The 23921-nt window shown below is 35.6% G+C and overlaps 1 protein-coding gene across 2 annotated transcripts in view; it reads right to left on the bottom strand.

Moving 5' to 3' along the window:
- Positions 1-6219: 6219 nt before the first annotated feature.
- The window catches only part of SP4 (Sp4 transcription factor), an 86968-nt gene continuing 69266 nt past the window's right edge, over positions 6220-23921 (bottom strand). For both annotated transcript variants that reach the window (XM_061165044.1, XM_061165045.1), the window contains exon 6: positions 6220-9649. In XM_061165044.1, coding sequence (XP_061021027.1) covers positions 9402-9649 — 248 coding nt within the window. In that variant the 3' untranslated portion in view covers positions 6220-9401. The remainder of the gene's footprint in view (positions 9650-23921) is intronic.

Genomic DNA, 23921 nt, shown 5'->3' with positions numbered 1-23921 from the left:
TAAAATTTTTTTAAGCATACATGACCTACAACACTATGTTAGTTCTGTGTGCACAGCACACTGATTTGATAGTTCTATATGTAAAAAATGATCAGTGCTTACAAAGATTTTTAATACAAATTGATGTCCCCAGTACAATTGGTATTACCAACTGTAATTGGTAATTACAATTAGTACCAACATTGGTATTACCAATACCAATACAAATTGGTATTTTGAAAAACAAAACAGGAAAATAAATGAAAACCTGAAACTCTTTCCATAGGACCCACAACCCTGTACTAATCATGATTTACTCCATAAAGATAAGAATTAAAGGTTATATATCATCATCAGAATAGGGCTTAATTTTCTAACAATATTATCTTTCTGTCCATATAATTATAGAAAGTGAGAGGAAGCAACTCTAATACAAAACCACAGTAACTTATAAACTTGATTCTGACTTATAAACTGTAATTAGAAATATTATATATTAATATGATTCTTCACCAAACATGCATACACATACTCACCACATATACTTATAAAAATATGATAAAGAATAAGCTAATATAAAAGCTGTAAGGACATAAAATAGTTAAAATTGTAACTATTTACAATATTGTTGAATTGCACTAGAATCATTATTCAGTTAGCTTCCTCTTTGCCTTTATACTGTTTTCTTCAACAGTGGTTTTCCAAACTTGTTACGGTACCCAAACATTTCAAAGCCATGTTGCCCTTTACACAGCACCATGAATCACTGATGTATTTAATTCCAACATAAAATTATACAAGCTAGGAATGATTTTGCCAGCAGAAAATATAACTTTATTATGGCTTCCACATCTCAAAAATAATACTACTATCAATAAAATATTTATTAAAGCACATTTCATAGCAAGATAATAAATAACACAATTTGAGCCAAGCCAACCATCTAGAAAGACATGATTCAAAGACGAATGAGCGTATAAGACAACTGCTCAAGTTTAACTTCCTCCCCTTAACCTGTAATTTGCTTTTGTCTGATCTTAGCTCCCAGGGTCTGACTTCTTGGCTCTCTGGCTCCAACTCGAGACTTGTTTATCTTAACCTGGCCCAACATGAGCTGAGCCTTGGCTCTTTCCCATACATGTGAGTTTACTGCACTCCCATCTCTGCACGTGCTGGCCAGCCCATCTTAGGAGCGGGGAAGGGGATCTTGAGGTGCTCAAGAAATCCAGTCAAGGAAAAGATGCAGGGAGGCAAGGTTACTACAGAAAAGAGGAACAGCACCCTTGTGCCTGAACCTGGTTAAGACAATGGGTGCTAAATGTACTAATCAATTGGAAAAAGTAGTTCTATAGATTAGCTTGGGAATGAAAGGGGCAAGTCAGAGTTAAGAACAGGATCTGTAGCCCAGTTAAGGTAGTAAAAAAATGCATGAGGTGCTGGAAGTGGAGGACAGAAGTTAGTGAAGGGGCCTCTGAGCCTTGCAAGGAATGATGTCAGTTTGGACAATTTATCTGTTTATGTCTTATTCCACAAAGAATCTGAAAAGCTAGAGTAGCTTAGAGTTTATAAATGTAGAGCACCTTATTCTTTTCTGAACCAAATCTGACAGGAAGTTGTCTAGGATAAGAAAAGTTTTGGACACAAAATGCACTATTTTCTGTTCATGGCCCCAACTTAATAGGGAGCTATTAAGTATATAGTACTTTTTGCCCTGTAAGTTCAGGTTCATTTTATTTTAGTGTATCTCTTTTTTGTTACAGTTTTAATTAGAGGATCATTGCTTTTTAATATTGTGTTGGTTTCTGTTTATCAACATGCATCGGCCATAGGTAAACAAATGACCCCTCTCTCTTACCAAGTGTATCTCTAAACATAGGAGATGACTTCAGACATAGAAAATTATCCACACATGTGTCCCCCAAAAAGTTATTGAACAACACATGAGCAGCCATTTCTGTTTTTTAGTAGTCGGTTTCCTTCTTACTTGTTTGATTGTCTGCACTTAGGTAAGTAAGTAGTCAAAATTAACATTTTAAAATTAGAAAATAACTAAGATTTGAAACTTTAACTTTGCTTAGCATTTGGAAAAGATGACCATCATAAAATTCTCAGCAGAAACTTGCTTCATAGGTAGTCCGATAAAAAAATATGTACACTTAAATTGTCACTGAAATTTTTTAATGGGATATTGAGCATTAACTTTTCAACCTATTGGTCCCTCAACTGGAACTTCTCCATCCTCTCAGCCCCCTTTTGGGTTAACCTAAAATTAACAGTAACTTCTATCTACTGAACACTATTGGGTCAGGAGCTTGAGAGTTACCTTAGTTAATCCTCTTAACAGACCTGTGAGATATTTTTTCCATTTTGCGCAAGAGGAAAAGAGGATGAAGAACTGGTAGATAATTTGCCTAGGGTTGTGTAGTAAGTGGCAAAACCAGGAATCAAGTTCACACTCCTCAGCCTCCCAGTGGATGATCTCTGTGTTACATGGCTTTGCTTTCACCAGGGTGCTTGACCCTCTGCATTGCAAGCAGGCCTTTACCCTCGTGGCAAGGATGCACCGCTAACTCTTACCTCTCTGCTGCAGTCCTCGTTTTTGGTCCCTCCAGGCTAGTGTGTTTCAGCCCTGGTCCAGTCAGGCTTAGGGTTCGTCCCTTTCGCTGACCCCTTCCCTCAGTTTCTCCTGATACTGACCGGCAAAGCTTGCTTCCTCACTTCGTTTTGCTCAGACATCACTTCAGGAGGCTTCCTGAACCCCCTAATTATAATCCCAGCCCCAGTACTCCTCACCTCTAGCTTACTTGTCCCCCTTACCCTTAGCACTTTCAAATGTGCATGAACTCTGTGAAGGCAGGGGATAGGGCTCTTTGTCTTATTCTTGGTCTGACACCTGGACTACCTGGTACAAAATAGACCCTCAGTACTCACCCAATGAGTGGAGACTCAAAATACAAGCCTATCATTCATGGCTATCATTAAGTCCTGAAGCAAATTAACATCCAGAAGTAGGAGGGCTAGATAAACATGTAGTTTTATGGAAACTATTGATAACAGTTTTTTGATCAATAGTTTATTGATATGATAGTTTTATGAAACTATCAGTTCAGTCGCTCGGTCATGTCCAACTCTTTGCGACCCCATGGACTGCAGCATGCCAGGCTTCCCTGTCCATCATCAACTTCCGCAGTGTGCTCAAACTCATGTCCATCGAGTTGGTGATGCCACCTAACCATCTCATCCTCTGTCGTCCCATTCTCCTCCTGCCTTCAATCTTTCCCAGCATCAGGGGCTTTTCCAATGAGTCAGTTCTTCGCATTAGGTGGCCAAAGTACTGGAGGTTCAGTTTCAGCATCAGTCCTTCCAATAAATATTCAGGACGGGTTTCCTTTAGGATGGACTGGTTTGATCTCCTTGCAGTCCAAGGGACTCTCAAGAGTCTTCTCCAACACCACAGTTCAAAAGCATCAATTCTTTGATGCTCAGCTTTCTTCATAGTCCAACACTCACATCCATACACAACTACTGGAAAAATCATAGCTTTGACTAGATGGACCGCTGTTGGCAAAGTAACGTTTCTGCTTTTTAATATGCTAAGTTGGTTGTAGCTTTTCTTCCAAGGAGTAAGCGTCTTTTAATTTCATGGCTGCAGTCACCATCTGCAGAAACTTGGGAGCCCCGCAAAATAAAGTCTCTGTTTCCCCATCTATTTGCCACGAAGTGATGGGACCAGATGCCATGATCTTAGTTTTTTTAATGTTGAGTTTTAAGCCAGCTTTTTCACTCTCCTCTTTCACTTTCATAAAGAGGTTCTTTAATTCTTCACTTTCTGCCATAAGGGTGGTGTCATCTGCATATCTGAGGTTATTATTTCTCCCATCAACCTTACTTCCAGCTTGTGCTTCATCCAACCTGGCATTTCAGCATATACGTTAAATAAGCAGAGTGACAATACACAGCTTTGATGTACTCTTTTCCCAATTTGGAACCAGTCTGTTGGTACAAATCTTTTATACAGAATTTTAGGAAATGTGTGTATATTTATGCCTATCTGTATTTCTTGCAGTCTTTCAGCAACTTTAAAGACAAAGTAGTTTTATGTGCAAGTTTGAACTTCCCAACCCAACCCAAATGTTATATTAATATATATCTAAAATTATATTTTCTCTATATATGCACCTAATTTTATTAAAATGCATACAGGAAACAAAAATCCCATGGATTATGTTTTCCCTGAACAAAAAAATTTCAAACAATGCCACAATTATGCAAAGGGATTATTGTTCATTGGAAATGCATCTATTGTTTCATTGCAGTACAATATTTTTAATGAAATGTTTCAAACACTGCAAGCTCATGTGAAAATTTTGCCTAACTGTCACCAAATTTTCCTGGTTGAATTCACAAGAGAATGTACAATGTACTTAAGGCTTGAGCATTTGCACCTAGCTGTGGGCAGCATAGTGATGCATGATTTATCATGAAAATACCTTTCCTAGTTAAAAAAAATAGATTTTATGTCAGTACAGTCCAATACAATATATGTAATTTGCTAACTCATTTGCTAAATCAAATGCTTATTGTAAAAGCTGTTATATATATGTACACACTTACATAAATTGCTTTTCTGGGCCAAAGTACTATGAATAGCATATTGATTCCTTTCTCTTTAAACAGGAAAACTTGATTACTAAAATTCTGAAATCCAGAAACCCTATTAATTGGAACATTTTCCTCCAGGAAAAATTATCCTAGCATTTGCCAAACTATTACCTTAGACAAAAACAAATATTTATATGATCTTTCTTCCTTCCTTCCTCTATTTGCACTTGAGATCAGCTTCAGGCATCCATAAATAAATTCATTGTGACCTTCAAGGAAGAAGAATATAGCCTAAGACATACACTAATTAGCAACTTTTAGGAGCATTGAATACCGTGTCTAAAAAACTCTGCTACATAATTACAAGTTGGCTGTGTGTGAACTAGACATTAGCGCTTGGGCAGTAAATACAGTAACATAAGTTAGATGTACTGAAGAATAAAGTATTTCATATGTTTTGCACATATCTGAAGTCTCTGCACTCTTTAAGCATCTGAACTTATAAAAAAAAAAGCAAGCTATACAATCCTTTCTTGATATTTGAAGTTATCATGAATAGCATTATAAACTATACCATATTATACAGTGTTACACTTAGAACTGCTTCAACTTTCCTAACTTATTATATCAACAGTTTTATGTAGGATAAGGTAAAAAGCATTACTTTTTTAGTATTTTCTTTGATTCAGTCTAGGTTCCTGGTTGAGACTGAAGTTCCTAGAAGTCCAAGAATCAAACTGGCACTACCACATAAGAAGTTTACTACTTGCATTATCCCTTTTATACAGTATCATCCTGATGCTTCCAAATGTGAATTTTTCAAATAACTGAAATACATTTCTAGTTTGATACAAATATTTTGAAAAATTTAGTAAGACCTCTTTCCTGGTCATTTGCCAGAGTAAAATAAATCTGTTTTTTGATTCAGGAACTGTCAATAAACATATATTATTACACTAACCATGTATTTAACTTACAGTTTTACTATAGAAGGCATCTACCCAAACACAATGTAGGCCCTGATTAATACAGATGTAAAAAGAATTCTTGGCATCCTGTGGACCAAAGTATTAATACTTACCTGCTGCCTAATATCCTCTGCTCCTCACATGATGATATGTAATATAGCCTGGGTTTGGAAATCTGATAACTAAAGTTGTTATAGCAGTACTTTATTATGTCAGTTAAGGTTCTGTATGAGATTTGCAGAGGTCTCCCAAGAGGAAAAGCAAATAGCTTTTGCTTTTAGACTGTGGCATCTACATGGCATGCATTGCTTCTTACTGCTTCTGTAAGCTTAAATAATATTTTAATTATGTTTTCATTTTCAGCTCTTCCTACAATTTCCTAACATTTACTGCTTAAAAATATCTAAGTAAAAAATGTACCTAAATCAAATTTTAATTTCCATAAATGTCTAGAGCAATGGCTACAAATTAACATGAAATTTGAATTGGTGTTCTTTGGTGATATGTTCAGAGAAATGGTGACCATATCTTAATACTAGGAATTATGAAGAGTTGCCAATACATTTTCTAGTGAGAACATTACTTTCCAGTGTTCATCGTTATAAGAAGGTTGATAGTTCAAACAATTTATTGCTGCTTTATAGTATACATAATTAAATGAAGAAACATGTTAAACTCAAGGGAATTTTTAATAGGTTACTTGCAATTGTTATTGCAGGCAACAACTTGTACATGATTTTATTTCCAAATCCACAAAAAACAAATTTTATACAAATCAGCACTGTAAAAATGTCAATTACAGCCCCAGAGGCTTTGCTGGCAGAATAATTGTCTAAATTCTAGGATATGGGAAACAAGTTCTTTTCTGGATTCATCTTTTTTTTTTTTTTCCATTTTTTTTTTTTTTACAAAAAAAAAAAAATTTACAAGTGAAATGTTACTACAAAACTTTTTATAAGGAATTTTTGCAAAACATTTACATTTTACCATCAACTATTTCTGTTTTAAAATCATTATGTAGATTTAATACCCTATGCTGCACATCAATTTATGTGGGATGACAATTTAGTGACATGCATAAAAAAACACCACAAGGCATTAAAATGAAGACTTAAATACAAATATTGTTGCAATAAAACAGTTATAAAATTGAAAAATAGGACCTAAACATCATGCTTATCTAAGTTTGACAAATTAACTTTTTCTCCTAGATTACACACTTTTATTACTGCTCTCATGAGAGTGTGATAAATAATGACTTAACATCAAGTTCTAATGTAATCAGCAACACATACACAAACCTAACCAAAGAAAGTATACTGTAAGAAAAAACTATTCTAACACTGGAGTTCTACCATGATAAATACATAGCTTTGCACTGATAATTACAATAAAGAAAAGTTTTATAACAGTGGCAAAGGGAATGAACAGTGAAATGTCATTAAACAAGACTCTACTGCACATCTGTGCCCTATTACTTATAACAGCTATATCCCACCGAGTCAAATAAAGGACATTGAAATTTACGATTCTTATAAGACAGAAGAGTGGATTCAGAATGGTTTGCAGAACAGACTGTCAAAATATTTGTAATTTCAGTGGTGAAATGTGCACCTGCTAACACAAATTAATATACTTTATATGCTATAAAGCTATCCAGATTCAGTTTGTTAAATTTATAATAGGCCTCATTGTTGATTAAAAAATAACTTCCATTTCTGAGGCGCATACATAGGTATGCATTAAAAACGGTTCATAGAATAATGGTGCAGAGAGCTCACACTCAGTATCAACAACAACAAAAAGTGTCACTCTGAGGAAACATGATTCAAACATTAGGAAAGTTTCTTTGCATAAAAAAATTTATAGCACTGATTGTGTAGCATAATGATAGATAAAATATATATTTGATGTTTCAGCTCCTATATAATAAAATTAAAATTAACACTACCAAATGCTCCTCTGTACCAAACAAAACAAACTGATTCTGATGTTTTAAAGCCAGATACATCAGTTGTTAAGAGTACATTAAATAAAATATACAAAACAATTTACAAAATCCAACTAAAATTTAAAGACTTTGTTACAAGTCTACAAAAGCTTTAAGAAACTTGAAATTTATAACCACAGTGTAAAAATTTTTTTTCCTTTAATCTCAAAGCTTTTTTATACAAACTGAAAGCACAAAAGACCTTCAGTTTTATATAACGCTACAAAGGGCTGGCCTAAAGTGTACATAGTGTAAACAGTGATCATTACAGTATTTCTCCTTCATCAAAAATACAAGAAACATCACAATTTCGGAAGAGAATTCGCATGAGTAGTACTTTTCCTGAAATAATAGAGAATGTACAAGAAAATAACATACACCTATACTCAAACAGTCCCCAAACTAATGGTGTTAATTAACCAAGCAGTTAAAAACTTCAGTTTTCAAATGGTGAATTCCAACTGCATTATAATTCACTGTAAATATATTTTTAAATATGAAATATCTTACTAATATTTAAGCTACTGGCATACTCCAAATTTTTTTATATGAAACTTTTGGCCATCTTTCCTATTAAGATCCTTTTACAAACAATGAAATACATTTATTTCTTTAATCACTTATAACTGACTGATATTTTTAAAAAATACTTCTTGTTTCATAGCATCACATCTGTTATACATTTGTTAGGATGTCTTCTTAAGGAAAATTCAGTTACTGGCATAACAAAAAGACATTACTGTGTTATAAATTCTTAATCAGCCTCTAAAACAGTGCTACAAATAAAATGGGATTGGCTAATTTTTAGCAAAGAGGAAAACAGAAATTATAATGTAGTTAAAAGATAATTTTCTGCCGGCCTTAAAAAAAGTGTGATAATTCTTTCTTTGGCTACCAAGTCAAAGCATAAAGAATTTTGCACATTGTCAACTCATATTTACAGAATATGAAACTACAGGACAATTTAAACTCTATGCAAATATTTCCAATATAAACATTTAAAATGAACTTTGTGGTTCAACCTAGTGTTAGGAATATAATCAATCCTAACTTCAAAACCATACCTGTTAAGTTGCCTCATTTTATTTTTCTGAAGCTATTATGAGTTTTGTTTTAACCATTTCCCCCCCAGTATTTTCCTATGGTTTCAATCTAAAATTTAACCTAAGGTTTAGCTCTAAGTTCCTCTTGTGTCTCCAAATGGAGAAAGTAATTCGATTTCACTGATTGTCTGCATACGCACTACTACAATGTAGTGGTAATAAAGATCTGAGATGCCTCTCAGATTATGTTTTTGGAACTTATCTAATTTAACTGTTGAAGAATTTCTAATATTTAGAAAAGACGGCCAAAACTATTTTCAATTCATTTTCCAAAAATCAAGCTAAGGAAATAAAGCATTATCTCTATCATCAGTTAACTATCTGTTTTCTGTAATATTGGGGGAAAAAAATCCACATAAGTATTACTGACTGAATTTATAACAAAGTACTTTCAAAGAAAACAAGTCCAATTAAGGTCCAGTCTGCAAACTACTGAGGTCTGTCTTTTTAAACATGTTAACACATGATGTTAAGAGAGGGGAAGATTCAGTTTAAAGATTATGTGACCTATCTCCGAATAACTACAACGTACATAATATGGAGGAAATACTTTTCTATCTGTTTCCAGTATATCAGTTTGCTTTTGTATTTTAAAAAATTCAACACTTCATGTGCTGACCCCAAATCCTGGAATACTTAAAGAAGCCAAGAATGAAAACATGATTTCCTACTCTGTAATCCACCTGGCCAGCCCATTTCCAGATTTTCAAAGGTGTGTAAACTTAAGTGCAGCACTAGAGGTCTCTATTATAAATAACTTCAGAATTCTTCCATGTTGGTTGAAACATTGGGAGTTGCTGGGTTTGAATCTTGAGAAATGGCTGCAACTGTGACAATTCTTGGGGAGCCAAGCACCTCTGTAACAGATGAGTCCAGTTCTCCGGAGGTAACAATGGCAAGAGCTGTCCCACCACCTTTTTTATTCTGGTGCGTTTTGACATGTTTGGAGAGATGATCACTCCGCATAAATCTTTTAGAACATTCCGGACATTCAAATCTCTTTTCACCTAAACAAGAAAAACAGTAAATAAAACAGCAATTCACTTTATCTAAATGAAATTATCATTTAAAATAATTTCTCTTCTGGTTATACTACACTTTTAACTTTTCAACAGTTGCAAAATACTTTGTTTCTATTTCAAAATGCCACCAAACACAGTGCAGTATAGGAGAAAGGCCACATGACTGGGAATAAAAGACTATGTTAAAGTCCTGATTCTGCTCAGAACTGAAAATAAAACTGTTTCCTCAGTTTCCCTATCTACACAATAAGAAGGTTTCTAACAGATGATCTCAAAAGTCTCTTCCAGTTGTAACTGCATAATATCAAGGCTCATATCCACTCTTCCTTAAAAACTATTGTCAAAGTTTTGGACATAACGCCCAGAGGCAGGAAATACCTGGAAACTACTTCAAATAAAATCAGTTAATAATTTTACAGTGTACTGAGTCTCTTCACAAGGTAAAAAATGAGAGTGGGTCACACACTACATTTCAAATTTAATATAGTTTTTAGATCTTGCAGAATTAGACTGTTAGGTTCTGGTAGACAGAGTGATCCTTAAATATTCTCTCTTGAAGTTATAAGATAGTTCTACTGGAAGTAACTACTTCTGTATTTTAGAAAAAAATGATTTCATTTTTATGTATAATAGGCAGGGGCACATAAAAATTTAGTTAATTGATATATCATGACATTTATAATGGATAAACTATTAGCTTTATTGGTCTCCTTAAAATTATTATTTAGAGGAAAGAGGCACTATCTTCCCAGTCTGATAATAGAATTTAAGAAAATAAGAAAATTCAATTCAGCTGACTTCTTTTACCTGGCCCTGCTTTTGACTGACCAATAGAAAAATCTACAGGTTCAAGTGTCAGATATTATCCCCTCTTCTTTATGTGTTTGTTTTTATTTAAAAAAGAATTGCATCTGATTCACTGATATTTCCTTTCTCTTCTCATAGAAAAATTAAGTGAATGGATAAAATCCTTAAGGAATAAATAAAGCCAGTTAAATTTTAAGGCAAAATGACTTGCATTTTACGAATGCTTACACTCAGGCAAGGACCAAAAAACAAATGAGGGTTTATGTTTAGGATCAATCTTGAACTCCTTTATCCTTCAGGCTTCCCATTTTATTTCAAAATAAAAATTCAAAGTGTACAAATTTAAAAGCTGGAAGAAATTTAAAGGATCTTATTTTACATTTTCATTTTATAGGTAAGTTGAGCCTCAGAAATTATTTTGCTTGGGAATCATCCAATTAATTAATAAAAGAGCAGAATTCAAGACACCTGATTTCTAATTCAGGTATTTTGTATTAAATCACCTGTAGTAGAGACCTCTGTTCTTTTATAGCAATGATAACCACGAATAATCAGAAAGATATCAGGTAGTGATGGCTTGAAGGCATGCGCTTTATTCAGTAAATACTGAATCAATAGGTGACCAACTTGCACACACTGGCTGTTTAATAAACATTTGTTAGCTGTGGTATTTATTCATGAATTCAGTTATTTTTCAAAAAGTATTAGACTGGTGCAAAAGTAATTGCGGTTTTGCGTTGTTGAATTTTGCCATCTGATACTAGAATACATTCTTAAATAAACGTAGTGATATTATACATCATTTTAATGTGCATTTCTCGCTTTTTCTTTTTGCTAATGTCTTATTGCTTACTGTTTATATTTTAGACTAGACAAATGATGTTTGACAAAAAGCAAATTTGAGCGATTTTCTTATTCTAGTTTAAATGGGTAGTAAAGTATCAGAGACAACTCAAAACATTAACAACGTGTCTGGCCCAGGAACTGCTAATGAACACACAGTGCACCGGTGGTTCAAGAAGTTTTGTAAAGCAGAAGAGAGAGCCTTGGAGACGAGGGGTGCAGTGGCTGGCCCTCGGAAACTGACAACAGCCAGGTAGGAGCAATCGTCAAGCTCTTACAACTGCACTGAGAACCTGCCGAAGGACTCAACGTCGACGTTTGAAACAAATTGGAAAGGAAAAAGGAAAAAGCTCGATAAGTGGGTGCTTCATGAGCTGACCGGAAATGAAAAAAATTGTCACTCTGAAGCACCTGCAATGCAGGAGACCCTGGTTTGATTCCTGGGTGAAGAAGATCCCCTGGAGAAGGGTACGCTACCCACTGTAGTATTCTTGGGCTTCCCTGGTGGCTCAGCTGGTAAAGAATCTGCTCGCAATGGGGGAGACTTGGGTTTGATCCCTGGGTTGGGAAGATCCCCTGGAAAAGGCAACAGCTACCCACTCCAGTATTCTGGCCTGGAGAATTCCATGGACTGTATAAATAAGTGCACCGGGTTGTGAAGGGTTGGCCATGACTGAGCAACTTTCACTTCACTTTTCTTATTTTACACAACAACAAGGAACCATTTCTTGATCGGATTGTGACATGCAACGAAAAATGGATTTTAGACAACTGGTGACGACCAGCTTAGTGGTTGGACTGAGATGCTCCAAAAGTACCTCCCAAAGCCAAATCTGCACCAAAAAGAGGCCATGGTCACTGTTTGGTGGTCTGCTGTTAGTCTGACCCACTACAGCTTTCTGAACCCCGGCAAAACCATTACATCTGAGAAGTATGCTCAGCAAATCTATCAGATGTACTGAACACTGCAATGCCTGCAGCCAGAACTGGTCAACAGAATGGGCCAAATTCTTCCCCAAGACAATGCCTGACTGCATGTTGCATAAACAATGCTTCAGAACTTGAGCAAACTGGGCTACAAAATTCTGCCTCATCTGCCATTTTCACTTGAGCACTCACCAACTGATGCTTCTTCAAGCATCTCAACAACTTTTTGCAGGGATAACGCTTCCACAACCAGCAGGAGGCACAATACTTTCCAAGAGTTCACCAAATCCTTTCCAAGAGTTCGCCAAATCCCGAAGCATGGATTTTTATGATACAGGAATAAACAAACTTACTTCTCATTATATGTTAACTATAATGGTTCCAATTTTGTATGTCTGAGCCTAGTTATAATGATTTAAAATTCATGGTCTGAAACCACAAATATGCTTGTACCAACCTAATATTTGTGTTGCTCCAACACAATATTTGGAACAACTGCAGTATGACAGATATTGGTGATACAAAAATGAACAAGTCAGAGTCTCCAACTTTAAGAAGCATCCATTATCTTGAGTGAGTCATTTGTTAAGCACATGAAACTATTGGTAAGAAAAGAGAAAGGAATTCAAGTCCCCAGCTACTCAGTACCAAACTCTAAGATAAATGAGAAATGAAGGGGACATGGTTTTTGTGTGGACTTTCTAGTCTACTCCCAAGTGGTGTGGATATCCAATTAATTTCAAGCAATAAAAGTTAGCTAGAATCTCAAAATAAGTAAATTATGTCGTACAATTCAAGTATCATTAAGGGAATGACATTTCAGTTCATTAACCTTCTTCCACAGAGAAGTGTGTCTTCTGTGGTGTAAGAAGACAATTTTCTAATTTCCTACCTCTTTGGCAAACATTATCATTATACTTTATAAAATATAAATATAAGGAGGGACAGAGTTCTTACACTAACTATATATCCTACAGTATCTTTTTTTTGAATTTATATTTAGATTTCATTAATTATTTTAGTAGGGTTAACATTTATACTTAATACAACTAGTTATCAAAACTGTTGATATTAGTTATTAATACTTACAGTGAGCAAAATGCCCCAACTCCCTAAAAAGATGCCTGTGCCCCAACCCCTGGAATTGTGCGTATGTTTCTTTCCTTTTTTAATTGTAGGATAATTGCTTTACAGACTTTTGTTGTTTTCTGTCAAACCTCAACATGAATCAGCCATAGGTATACACATGTCCTCTCCCTCTTGAATCCCCTACAAAGATGCCTGTGTCCCAATCCCTGGAATTGTATATACATTTTATCACATGGCAAAAGGGATGTGACTAAGTTTAAAAAGGTTAATATAGAGAGACTGTTCTTAATTATCTGGGTGGGCCCAATCTAATCACATGAGTTCTTAAAAGCAGACAGCGTTCTTCAGCTGGAGTCAGAAAAATGCAGCAGGAGAAATTAGAAGTGTGAGAAGAATCTGACCTGTTGCTGCTGGCTGGGGGTGGGGATGGGGCTGGTTTCCACGGAAAGTATGAGAAGGAATGTGGGTCACCTCCAGGAGCAAACATTAGCCCCCACTGACAGACAGCAAGGAAACAAGGACCAACATCCTGCAATAGTGAACACTGAATTTGATTGTCAGTGTGAATATGTCTGGAAGCAGATGCTTCCCCAAAGACTTCAGTTGGGAACATGACCCAGTCATCACCCTGATATCTTGTTTTGGTTTTTGTTTTGCTTTTCTTTATATATATATTTTCATTTATTTATATTCAGTTCAGTTCAGTCACTCAGTCGTGTCTGACTCTTTGTGACCCCATGAATCGCAGCACGCCAGGACTCTCTGTCCATCAACAACTCCTGGAGTTGACTCAAACTCATGTCCATCCAGTTGGAGATGCCATCCAGCCATCTCATTCTCTGTTGTCCCCTTCTCCTCCTGCCCCCAATCCCTCCTAGCATTAGGGTCTCTTCCAATGAGTCAACTCTTCGCATCAGGAGGCCAAAGTATTGGAGTTTCAGCTTTAGCATCAGTCCTTCCAATGAACACCCAGGACTGATCTCCTTTAGGATGGACTGGTTGGATCTCCTTGCAGTCCAAGGGACTCTCAAGAGACTTCTCCAACACCACAGTTCAAAAGCATCAATTCTTCGGCGCTCAGCTTTCTTCACAGTCCAACTCTCACATCCATATATGACCAATGGAAAAACCATAGCCTTGACTAGATGGACCTTGTTGGCAAAGTAATGTCTCTGCTTTTTAATATGCTGTCTAGGTTGGTCATAACTTTCCTTCCAGGGAGTAAGCATCTTTTAATTTCATGGCTGCAATCATCATCTGCAGTGATTTTGGAGCCCCCAAAAATAAAGTCTGACACTGCTTCTACTGTTTCCCCATCTATTTGCCATGAAGTGATGGGACCAGATGCCATGACCTTAGTTTTCTGAATGTTGAGCTTTAAGCCAACTTTTCCACTCTCCTCTTTCACTTTCATCAAGAGGCTTTTATATTAGTTGGAGGCTAATTACTTTACAATATTGCAGTGGTTTTTGCCATACACTGATATGAATCAGCCATGGATTTACATGTGTTCCCCATCCTGAAACCCCCTCGCACCTGCCTCCCCATCCCATCCCTCTGGGTCATCCTAGTGCACTAGCCCTGAGCACCTGTCTCATGCATCAAACCTGGTCTGGCGATCTGTTTCACAATTGATAATATACATGTTTCAATGCTATTCTCTCAGATCATCCCACCCTCGCCTTCTCCCACAGAGTCCAAAAGTCTGTTCTATACACCTGTCTCTCTTTTTCTGTCTTGCATATAGGGTTATCATTACCATCTTTCTAAATTCCATATATATGCGCTAGTATACTGTATTGGTGTTTTTCTTTCTGGCTTACTTCACTCTGTATAATGGGCTCCAGTTTCATCCACCTCATTAGAACTGATTCAAATGTATTCTTTTTAATGGCTGAGTAATATTCCATTGTGTTTATGTACCACAGCTTTCTTATCCCTTCGTCTGCTGACGGGCATCTAGGTTGCTTCCATGTCCTGGCTATTTTAAACAGTGCTGCGATGAACACTGGGGTACACGTGTCTCTTTCAGTTCTGGTTTCCTCAGTGTGTATGCCCAGAAGTGGGATTACTGGGGCATACGGCAGTTCTATTTCCAGTTTTTTAGGGAATCTCCACACTGTTCTCCATAGTGGCTGTACTAGTTTGCATTCCCACCAACAGTGTAAGAGGGCTCCCTTTTCTCCACACCCTCTCCAGCATTTATTGCTTGTAGACTTTTGGATAGCAGCCATTGTGACTGGCGTGTAATGGTACCTCGTTGTGGTTTTGATTTGCATTTCTCTAATAATTCAACACCCTGATTTCAACTTTGTGAGATGTTAAGCAGAGGACTCAAGCTAAGCCTACTAAGACTTCGGACTTAAACAGCTATATAAAAAAGTGTGTTTTAAGCTGCTAAATTTGTGATAGCTTGTCTTGGGAGCAGTAGAAAACTAATAAAGATATAATCCTGAAAAAGGTAAAGCACAATTCAAAAAGTAAATTACAGTTGATCTATAATGGATCAAGATCTGTAAAATATCTTCAAGTATCAAAAGCATGTCAAGAAGAAATTTCAAATTTTTTTTTCTCTAAGAAAATCTAAAGGATGTAACCAAAACGACTTTGGTTTAATAAATTGAACATAAAAAACTTGCATATTTTACCTAGATTATTAATAAAATGCCATGCTGTATGACATGATTATTCAAATACAGTATTTATATGTACTATATATATTTATACATATAAAAAGGATGTAAGTAGAAGATGCAAACTTAGAAATTATGCAGATTATTTCCTAACATGATATAACAGTATTTCTCTCAGAAAAAAATTAGCTGAGATTTTCAAATGGAATCATAGATTTGAAGGGATGAATGGAATAAAACATCTTTTAAATTTTATTTATTTGAGGTAATCCATCAAGAGACAATTATCTAGCTGTCAGAGTCCTACTTATAATTTCATTTTCATGTTACCCTCAAACCTAAGCTAATACAATGTAAAAAACACATTTTATGAATATTTTTCAAAGCCTGTCATTTGATAACATATCTGCATATTTACCAATTAAAATAATTTCAAGAGTGAGCTAAGAGATTTTATTAGTTTTCAAGGGCTAGTATAAAAAACAAAACAAAAACAAAAAATCATAAACTGTGTGGCTTAAAGGCAACAGATATTCACTCTCTCACAGTTATGGAACTAGATGCCAAAAATCAAGGCGTCAGTAGCACAATTCTCCCATCAAAGGCTCTAGAGGAGAACCCTTCTTTGCCTCCTCCTAGCTGGGGGTGACTTCTGGCAATCCTTGGCACTGGCTGGCTTGTAGGTGCAGCTCTCCAGTGTTTCCCTCTGCCTTCACGTGGTCTTGCCCCCCGTATATCATCTCTTTATTATACAGATGTCCGTCACTGGATTTAACGCCCACTAGGTCCTAAATGCTAGGCACCCGGCATAGTTATAACTTCCTCTTAATGCATCTCATCTGCAAAGAACTATCTCCCAATAAGGTCACATTCACAAATTCTACAGAGTAGGAACTGTCTCTCTTTCTGGGAGACACAATTCAACCTACTACAGGGACATTTTTAAATGTATGGCATTTGTTATAGCAAAGCAAAAAACACACCCATTGCTCAATGGATAACTTCATCAAACATCCATCTGTAGCATCTATACAATTTCTTTCCAGACTTTTATATATAACTCACTTTACAGAAATTGTATTTTGATTTGTTCTTAAAACCTAATTATTCAAACTGAGAAACCTGTAGTCCCTGGATCCCCCCAATGCCTACTGGGATGGCCCTATCAGTCCCTCCTGGACACCCCTTCTTTTCGTAAGTACACTTAATTCTCCCCTATCATTAACTGGGGATAAAAGTAAATTAAAAGAGGGAGAAATGATAATTTGAGAGAAGTTATGTGGCTTAAGTTTTCTTAAAGTAGAAGACAGATAAGGGAAAGTTAAGTGGGAGTAATGAGAGATAGGAAGACTTGAGGGTGCTAAAGTATGAGAGTGAAAATATTTAGAAACCTATGAGTCACATGGTGGTTATCATTATTATTGATGCTGAGTGTAATGACTTTATTTTTAAAATAAAACTGTTAAATAATGTGCTAAAAAAAAAAAAAAGACTTGAGAAGGTTTAGATAATTACTAAGGTAATGTGAAAGCTGAAAAAAAGAGTAAGATAGATAGGCTATTCTGAGAGACTGCCTGAGATTTGAGACCATAAAATTTGTAGACATCAATCTACATCATGAGAATTTTTTCATTTCCTCCTTCAGCAATTATCTGCTCAAACAAGAGAAGCCCTTTTGGTCATTTCCTTATTAATACTTTTTAAAAAGGCAATCTTATCTACTCTAATGGTTTTAACTATCATCTAAAAATGGATGGCTACATCAGGATACAGTCCTAAAATAGGAATTTGATCTCCCAGATGTGCCATAGAAAGCATCATTCAACATGTCACAAAAAGAACTCATTAACTTTCCAATCCTTATAATTCTCAGAAATAAAAGGGGAATTCTTCCCCAAAATATGCAAGAGGCAATATCAGTAAAAACGGTGACCAAAACTTAACTCCTCTGTGAAAAGACTCAGAAAACGGGGAAAAATAAACAATCAAATCAACTCATTTAGACTCTGGAAATTAATCAAGGGTTCCTGTAACTCAGGAGAGTTTTATAAGGAAAATGGCTAAATCTTGATAAGAATAGCAAGTTTTATGGTGATTTAACTTGCTAGTTCCACTTACTATTTCCCAGCAGCTTGGTAGCCACCAGAGGGAGCAGAACAGAGTGAGAGCCCTTTCAAAACTTCTTTCCCAAAGAATCATCATTGCTTCTTTGGAGGACTTAAAATACTGCTGCAGTGAACATTCCTTGGAAGTGCTCCAATGCAAAAAGTCTTCCTCCAGGAATAAAGAAGAGCATGTGTTTGTCTAAAACAATTACAGACAAGTATTTTAACTTCGTGGATACCTGAAACAATGACTAATACTTGGGCCAAATAATAAATAGATAAACAAAAAATTTAAAAAAGCTCAGAGGTATGAGATAGCCATAGGGGCTCTAAAAAGTTCTGACATACTCCTTGGAAGGTAGAAGCCACATACATGTTTAGGGCTGTGAACATTATCAGGAGAAAGGTTGAGAAGAACCAAGCTCTCACTTATAGGGCCTACCTATCCTTCGAGGCTCCACAAAAGAAGGAAGAGAACAAGCATTGTCTGGCTGAGAGCTAAGGGTGCCACAACATGCACACAAAGCCTCTCAGAAAGGACGGAGAGATAACTGGTCTGAAAATTCCCCAAATTTGATGAAAAACATTAATATACACATGGAAGAACCACAACTAACTTTAAGTAGGTTAAACAAAAAGAAATTCACACTGAGACACATAATAATCAAACTGTTAAAAAAAAAAATAAAAAATCTAGAAGCAGCAAGAGAGAAGTGACTTATCACCTACAAAGGATCATCATTAAGAAAATCAGCTGATTTGTTTTTCATAGAGATCATGGAGGTCTGAAGCAACAGGATGATATATTCAATGAGGTGAAATAAAAAAACCTATCAACCAAGAATTTTATACACAGCAAAAATATCTTTCAAAACTAAGATGTTTCCAGATTGATAAAAGACTGAAGGAACCCGTCACACCTATAAGAAATGTTAAAAGGGGTGGGTCCTTCAGGCTGAAATGAAAAGATACTAAATGATAACTAGAATACACATGAAAAAATAAAAGAATGCCAGGTGAATAAACTATACAAATACAAAAGACAGTATAAATGCATTGTTTACTCATTTCCCCCTATCTAGTTTCAAACAAGACTGCATAATACTTACAAATCTGTGTTGAGGGGTACACCATATACAAAGCTGTAATTAGTGAAAGTAACAGTGTAAGTGGAGGCAGAACTATGTAGGAGAAAGTTTTTGCATGCTACTGAAATAAAGCTGGTATTAATCCAAATTAGACTGTTAAAAGATGTGAACTATAATACCCAAAGCAGGAACCACTAAGAAAATTACATATATATATAAAACATATATATATATATATATATATATATATACACATACATACCTATACCTACATATATTAAAAGAAATTACAAAGTAATTAAAATAACATGAGCAGTATTTGTTTAACACAAAATGTCAACAATGGAGAAACTCAGGAACAAAAAAGAAGACATGAAGACAAATAGAAAACAAATACTAAAATGGCAGAAGTCTTTATCAGTAATTGCATTAAATATGAATTAAACTCTCCAAAAGGCAGAAACTGACAGGATAGATTTAAAAAAAAATGACACACCTATATGCTAAGAGAAGCTATCTTTAAATTCAAAGACATGAGGGGGCTAAAAGGATGGAAAACAGATATACTGTGCAAACAGAGAGTTGGAATAGCTATACTAATACTAGACTGGTAAGATAAAAATTACTACTAGAGATAAGGAAGGGTACTTTATAATAGTAAAAGTATCACTCCACCAAGAAGCTGTAACACTTAGTGACATGTAAGTAACTACCAAAAAAGCTCCAAACCACAAGAAGCAAAATCAACAGAAGCAAAGGGAGATAGACATTCCACACTATATCCATCCTTTCCCTGAATTCTCCATTTCAACTGCAGTAGTCATCATTGATACCTTTCATCTCTTTTCTCACATTTAATCAGCCACCAACTACTGTTAATTTTATTACACAGACATCTCTTAAACTGGTCCCAAATACACCTTACAAATTCTGTTTTATTAGGATCTTACCAAAAGTTCCTACTGTCTTTGCTAATTGGTTTCAAAGTTATTCCCTAGAAATCTGTCCTCCATACAAATATCAAATGGTTGAAAATGAAAAGGTGACCATCTGATTATTAGCTGAAACTTCCAATGGTTCCTCATTTCCTACAGTTGCAGAAAAAAACAAAAACAAATCAAATATATGTAACATTCTATTGATCTCTGCCTACCTTTTTTAATCTATTGTCACAAACATCATGGTTCCCAAACACTGAACTCCTTGTACATCCTGACATCGTATCTTCTTTCTTGTATAAGTTAGCTTCTAGTTCAAGATAAAAATTCTGACTCTGCTCCACTGACCAATCATGTAATTTCCTGGCAACTTATCTCTCCAATTCTCAGTTTCTTCATTTTTAACTGGGAATAGCAGAAATACCTATATCATGTTACTGTTCAAAGAATGAAATGAGAAAGTGGATTTCACAAAGCCTTCAGAAACCCAGCACACTGAAGGAGATCAGATATGTTAACTACTACTGTGACTGCCTGTCTGAATTTGTTGCTTCAGTGGCTCATTCTAACTCATCACTATATAACTCAACTTGGCTCAAGGACCTAAGTTTCAAGCCTTCATAAAGAAGTCAATCAACGTCTTAAGACTTATGTTTAGTCCTTATTTATAAAATGGTGGAAATGCACAGAATTGTTTTCAGGAGTCCCGTTGGCTCTAGACACATTGCATGAGGCATATGTGTGAGGCTGAGCAACAAATTCTTTGCGACTGTTAAAATAAAAATTAACCAGGAAATCTCCCTCAATTTTTAGACTGCAATTTCTCAAAGATAATACTGTCTCATGCTTTTGAAAATGTTTCAATTTGCATACAGTAAAATTCATTCTTTTTTCTACATAGTTCTATGAGTTTGGATAAACACATTAAGTCATGTAGCTATCACCAAAATTCCAATATAGAAGAACTGCTTTCACTTAAAAAAATTTCTTCTTGATATTTTTTTCACAGTCAAACTCTCCTCCATCACACATTAGGAAACATTGATCTGTTCTCCATTTGTACAGTTTTGATTTTTTTATCCATGTGGTTTTCTGTATTAATGATTCATTCCTCTACTCTGTGTAGTAGTACTACAACATATGGATATACCACAACATTTCATTCATTTACCAGTTGAAGGATATTAGGGTTGTATACAGTTTTGGGTGATTATAAATAAATCTGTCATGTATATTCAAAGCTAGGGTAAATACTTGGGAGTGGATATGGTTAAGTGTATGTTTAACTTTTATAAGAAAATTCCAAAATGTTTTTCAAAAGTACCATGTCATTTCGCATTCCCACCAGCAATAAAGTTCCAGCTCTGCAATTTTGTCAGTACTTCTAATTGTCAGGATTTTGATGTTCTTATTTTTTTATTTTAGCCATTCTAATAGGTGACAGGTATCTTATGGCAGTATTAATTTGCATTCCCCCAAATAAAAGATGATGCTGAACATCTTTTCATGTGCTTATCTGTCACATGTATATTTTCTTTAGTGAAGTGTCCAGATCCTTTGCCAATTCTTAACAAGTCTTCATCTAATAATTCTAACATGTGGATCATCCTGACACTGAGTAATTTTGGATTGTATCCTGGACATTTTCTATATTATGTTATGGTGATTCTGGGTTCTATTACAAATCCTCTAGAGAACAGCTCTATTTTAGCAAAACAACCCTTTAGGTTCATACCAAAAATGACAGCTTGCCTTCTTTGATCAGTATTTCAATATTAATTTATTTTTAAAGATTTTATTATGCTCTTTGAGTATGCCCAGCACGTGTCAGAAATTAGGTGGGGGTTCATAATATACTTCAGTCTTTGAGGCCTCTGCTATGGTTCTTGGCGATTGTTCTGTGCATGTACAGCTCAGAGTTGAGTCCAGAACTTACTTTATTCCATACAGAAAATAGGGGATCACCTTTTACAGATCTCTACAAACTTATCCTCAAACTCTCCAACCCCCAGGTGTCCTTTTTTCTGGATTCTCTGGCCAGAAAGTCAGTATTCTGGGGGCTGGCGAGGGGGGTTCCTTCATTGTCCTGCACATACAGCATGGTTGGCATTACCTTCAGAGTGAAATGACAAAGAACGGGGGAAAAAAAAAGTAATTCCCCTCATATTCACTGAAAAACAAGGGCCCAATATTTCCTGATTCCTCGAACCAAAGATAAAGGTATTTTCTCAATATTTTAGCTGCTTATGCAGACACTACTACAGTGCAACCCACAAACAGGCTGGCCTTGGAGTCAAGCGCCCCTTTGCTCTGCTCTCTTGCCAGATATACATGGTTTCTCCTACAGTGTTTGCTGTTTATACCTGCTATTCAGGGCCCACAGGGCCAAGTTGGTAGAACAAAAGGAAAAAAAGTCCTGTGAAACTCACTTCCATTATGCATTGTTATGTAAGTTTAACTGGATCACATTTCTGCAAATAAGAATAGAGATTATCAAGGAAGAGGATACATTCTAAAAAGCCAATTTGTCTTTTGTAGAACTCTGTAGAAGTATGGAACTAAAATAATGAGAGGGAGACATGGAGTATAAAACAGTAAACTGAGCCTATACATGGGATATTAGCCCTACTGTTATAAAATTGGGGCAAAATATTTGAGAATTTCTACCTGAAGAAATATGGTCCCACACTGTAATACTACACATTGATAATTAGGTCCCTTTCAATATAACACACAGTGCCCCTACCCAATTTCCTAAAAAGAAGACCACCAGTTAACAATGATTTCACAATCATTCACCTAAATATTTGTCAGTCACCTTCATCATCATCATGATCATCACCACCACCATCTATTTAAACAAAAGCCCGGGATCACTGGACAATGCACGTAAGCCTACCACAGACAAAGCGAAATACAGACAAAGAAAATATGACCTTGGAGGAAACAAGAGACTTCCAGTAAGCTCCTGTATTTATACAATAAGAACAAGATGTATATTATCAAGTGTGAAACAGATCACCAGCCCAGGTAGGATGCATGAGACAAGTGCTCAGGGCTGGTGCACTGGGAAGACCCAGAGGGATGGGGTGGGGAGGGAGGCTGGAGGGGAGATGGGGATGGGGAATACATGTAAATCCATGGCTGATTCATGTCAGTGTATGGCAAAAACCACTACAATATTGTAAAGTAAATAGCCTCCAACTAATAAAAATAAATGGAAAAAAAAAAAAAAGAAAAATCACTCTTGGAAATTAAAAAACAATTCAACAAAAATACCTGAAGCTAAAGTTAAGGAATTTCATTAAAAATGTAAGAAAAGGTAAAAAGACAAGTAAAAGAAAAGGTGTAAAAAAAATCAATATAGGGAGTCCAACATACATCTAGTAAGAGTTCAAAATGAGCAAAAAATAAAAAAAGGGTGAATGAGTGGATGTAGGGTGGTGGGGGAGGACCCAGAATTGAAAATTTCATCCAGAACTATACCATAAATGAACACCTATGCTACATGCATAATTGTGAAATTAACAGAATACTAAAGATTAAAAGAAAGCTCAGGATGAGGGCATATCAAAAGGATGGAGAAGGCAATCTGAAACAACTTTCAATGGTCAGAAATAGAACAAAGTGAGGAAGATAAGGAATACAGGAATACCTGGTTTTATTACGCTTTCCTTTACTGTGCTTTGCAAATACTTTTTTTAATTGAATGTTAGTAGTAATCTGTATCCAGCAAGTCTATCAGCACCATTTTCCCAACAGCATCTGCTCACTTCATATCTCTGTGTAATATTTTGGTAACTGAAATATTTCATATTTTTCCATTA

Source organism: Dama dama, chromosome 18 (assembly GCF_033118175.1).
Source record: "Dama dama isolate Ldn47 chromosome 18, ASM3311817v1, whole genome shotgun sequence".
Lineage (NCBI taxonomy): Eukaryota > Metazoa > Chordata > Mammalia > Artiodactyla > Cervidae > Dama > Dama dama.
This window is presented reverse-complemented; position numbering and strand designations above follow the sequence as displayed.